The sequence below is a fragment of the Leiobunum rupestre genome, chromosome 11 (assembly GCF_980474605.1).
Source record: "Leiobunum rupestre chromosome 11, qqLeiRupe1.1.hap1, whole genome shotgun sequence".
NCBI lineage: Eukaryota > Metazoa > Arthropoda > Arachnida > Opiliones > Sclerosomatidae > Leiobunum > Leiobunum rupestre.
In genome coordinates, this window is record NC_143394.1 from 42708620 (window position 1) to 42712463 (window position 3844).

The following is a 3844-nucleotide window of genomic DNA, read 5'->3' on the forward strand; positions in this document are numbered from 1 at the left end:
AACTATTACCGTTAACCTCAACAAGTTTTTGTGGAAGGGGAAACCGAAGAGCTCGGGGGAAAACCCCTTAAACCAGCGGGGAGAGAACTTGCAAACTCAACGCAGAAGGAGTTGTTCCGACTTTTCAAAATAACAGGGGCGCCAAAAATCCCCCTTGCCCGGGTGAAAAAAATTACTTGAGCCGGCCCTGTGGGGACGCACTACAATGCCTCGAGAACTACACGCTGAAGCCTCTGCCTGGAGTAATGTTGGAAAGGGGATTCCCAGACCTCCGTCCTTAGTATCATAGCGCCTCTTTCGTAAATGAGTTTACCTAGTATCGTTCTATCCCTTCCGTAGTAAAGGTAGTCCAGCCCGACAACCACTGCAGCAGTGACAGCTATTCCGGTGGAATCTCTATAATTAAGTGGGTCCATCTTTTTTCAATATGTTTCAGTAATAATTTATTTGTTCGCCGCCAAAGAATCGGAGTAAAATGACGTCATAATGTTACACTTGTTGCCGTACTCCAAAATCTCAGAACAAGCGACCTACTGAAAAATCACCTTTAACTGCATCCAACCTTGACGTTTTTGCTTCTGGTCATAGAAAATATAGAAAAGGAATAGCAACTCTGACTTTGGCAAGGCTTTAAAATGTATCTCGGGGATCCAAAGCTAGGGTTTGCGAGAGGTACTTCCGCTTAAATCAGACTAATCAGTAGCCGAGGCTTCAGCCATAACATTACTGGACGTTACAAGGTCTAACTATTACTCCGAGACGATACATCGACCGAGTTAATATTCCTCATCCGACCCAGAGTGGTGGATTATGTTCCGTTGAGGCCACGGGGTTCAGCCTCTGGCCTTAAAGTGTTGGTTGCACGAAATTTTAGCTATGGCTAATTAATGATTAGAAAGAGCAAACATTTTATAGCAAGTACAGAAAATTTCATCAAAATCGGCTAAGTGGTCTTTGAATTATTATAAATAGAAGTCGAAATGGTGGAAATCGAGTTTTTCGGCGAATTTCCAGACTTCTAAAATTCTTATCGGCACCCATGACGTCAGAAAATGCGAAGCGTATCATTGGCTAATTGTCTGTAATACATTTCTTTACATCTGGGATTAAAAGCGGGTTGATTTAACACCCAGGAAAAAGTCCTACGCGGTAGTAATTGAAATAGGCATACACAAGCCTACGTAGTAGAAAAACGATATGAAACCGAAGGCTCCTTGTAAATTCTTCTTAAAACGTCGGGTCGCGCACGCCACCTAGCGCGCGCGTAAAAATAATATTTTTTATTTCGATAATAAGCCTAATATTATGATTAAAAACCTCTGGTTTGAAAACTTCTACAAGTAAACAGAATCCCTCCACTTCAGTTCCTTCTATTTTAGGAATAAAACTACAGCTTTGATTTGCCCCAAATTGCTCGTGCTACGGAGGAGAGAAATTCGCCGAAAATTTCAGTTTCAGACTCAAAGTTAATACACTTAGGCTTGGAAATTTGTTTCAAAAATGACATTTTTGGAAAGAGAACATCCTGGGCTTCAAAACAGGCCCGCATTCATTCGTTTTTATTACTATCGATTTTTCGTGCAACCAACACTTTAAGCTTAACCTGAATATAGTTCAATAGATAAAAAATTTTACTTGAAGTGAACTTCAACTCAACGACGTTTCGAAGGTGGCATGGTCAGATTATCCTCGAGAAGATTACAACGAAACTATATAAATGTATTTAGCACTTCTGTCCAACCGTAGTTCAACAATGCAACCAAGTAGAAAGTAACGGCCGCTATTATTTTCACGATCAACTGTTGAATCAAATTTTAATTAGCCGTATACATAGAAATAGTATTTTCACAATAGGAACTTGGCAGCATAACGTAGATAATACGTCATCCACGCTTTTACTAATTGGAAAAAAAGCCTACCAGCATGGCTGCCATAACCAAAGGTACGTTCATAGATATAAGAAATGTATATAAAGGTCTAGATAAATTTCGGGGCGTCTAAGCCTAACATAAAATACGGAATTGACACCTAGCAGACACCGAGGAAGGCACGTGACCAAGAGCGCGAGCTCTCTTAGCATTTTAGTACAAAGTGCTTGACCTTTCCGCAGGCCGTAGTCTTTAGACACCATCTGTTGGTGACTTTTAGTATAATTTTTAAGCAGGAGACAATGGCTCTCGCGACGACAGCACGAGCTTTCTTACCGATAGATAGCGCCTCTTAAGGATAGCCTGCAGAAATTACGCGTTCCTGCTAGCTGTCACCTCCGTATTCACTCCCTTTGAAATATTTTATCTAGACCTTTATATACGTTTCTTATATCTATGGGTACGTTACGGCGTGCCGTCATGCAAAGTCCCTATTAGTAAACAGATGAAGCCAGCACCGGAAAACCGTCAAAAAACGTGTAGAATGTGCAACCTGTACGCGCTAAGGAACGTCTGCAAGTACGCCCCCTACACTCTTACCCTCTTTACTAACAAAACTTTACTTGAATAACTCTGACTAATATTTAATTTTGGGTTTATTAGGTATTAAAATTTTGAGCGTCTTTAAGCGAATAGCAAAGTCATTTTCGACGAAACAATTTATTTAAATGGATTCATCAGTTTCTTCCGCGTTCGCTTCAACCGTCTCCAGCCATCTCCAGACGTCTTGTAGTCCTTGTACCCCCGAAGATGAACGGAAAAACGGGTCGTCGCCATCCCCACCTGCCAGAGTGTTATTGGACGAGTCGCTCTCGTCTTCGTTGTCGGTTACGGAGCCGAAATCATTGACATCAGTGTCGATGGATGAACCAGTCCATTCCGTAGGCACCATAGAGTCTGACAATAAGGTATCCATCGAGTCGGAATTCGATAAAGAGTCATCATCTAAGAATTACATTTAATGTCATTGTGGTTACGAAGATGGCATTTCGACAGAGGCGTTGCCAATTTCGTAACGACACCGCTATCCACGAATGAATGAGATTACCTGGGCCATCGTCTCGTTCCTCAGGTTCTTGTACCTTTGGGGTTCTTCCTGACCAAAGGCAGCTGAAACACGCGAATAAACTGGCAATGATGAGACCAATAGCTGACGCTATAGGTCCAGAGATGTTTTGAAATTTTCTCGGCCACCACTCCAAATATTTTACTGAAGGTTGAATATTTTTCAAAACGTGGGGCTCGACTGTATCCATCTTCGTGTTTTCAATTTTTAAACTTTAGAAATTTTGATCGAGTTTCGAATGAACTGATGCTTCGAATTTTGAGACGGTTTATAAGCCTTTTTAAGATTGCTTTGAAATTTCACAAATTATCTCGCGCCCAATTCGTAATTCACGCGCGTAGTCGTCGCTATGCGCCTGGAATGATCCAGCGTAACCTTGAAACGCCGATTAACTAACAAGTGAAATTTAAGTAAACCATACAATTTCTTTATAATGTATAACTTTGGTTTGTCACTACTAAACCTATGTATACCTTACAACAGTAATTTACTAAATAAATAAAAAACAAAGGAGAAAATAGATGAAAGACAATTTTTGTTCTGTTTAAGGATCATTAAAATGCCATTTTTATTGAAGTCCAGGCCCGTATTGGTTATCTTATTTTGTATTTTTTACTTTATCCAAGTTAAATTTATTGAATCTTTGGACATTTTTGAGGTTTTAAAGTGACTTACATTTGCATCTATACTATATAATAAATCTCTAAGGCCTTTTCGTTTCGCCCGGTGGTTTTCTCGCTCGCCCCTGAAAAGCGAGATGCCGCTGACGGTGTGGTCTGCGGATCGGACTGGGGATTTGCGGACAACCATATTTCCGTCTCTGATTTTTAGTCTCACATCGAATATATAT

The 3844-nt window shown here is 40.6% G+C and overlaps 1 protein-coding gene across 2 annotated transcripts; it reads right to left on the reverse strand.

Annotated features, from left to right (window-relative positions):
• Positions 1 to 2506: 2506 nt before the first annotated feature.
• Positions 2507 to 3339, reverse strand: LOC149922902 (uncharacterized). Of its 2 annotated transcripts, none has more exons than XM_090163577.1 (2): positions 2977 to 3339; positions 2507 to 2825 (listed from the first exon to the last, which is right to left on the reverse strand). In XM_090163577.1, exons 1-2 carry the CDS (start codon positions 3182 to 3184, stop codon positions 2593 to 2595), a joined length of 441 nt encoding a protein of 146 aa, XP_090019703.1. In that variant the 5' UTR covers positions 3185 to 3339; the 3' UTR covers positions 2507 to 2592. The 2 variants fall into 2 exon arrangements, with proteins under 2 accessions (XP_090019703.1, XP_090019702.1); XM_090163576.1 differs by having other exon boundaries at positions 2507 to 2873; positions 2977 to 3312.
• Between the last annotated feature and the right edge of the window lie 505 nt (positions 3340 to 3844).

Bases quoted from the DNA above. Each gene is read 5' to 3' on its own strand.
- LOC149922902 (XM_090163576.1), bottom strand. From the start codon at position 3,184: ATGGATACAGTCGAGCCCCACGTTTTGAAAAATATTCAACCTTCAGTA. The intron at 2,874-2,976 runs GTAATCTCATTC...TGTAATTCTTAG, and splicing joins GGAACGAGACGATGGCCCAG to ATGATGACTCTTTATCGAAT.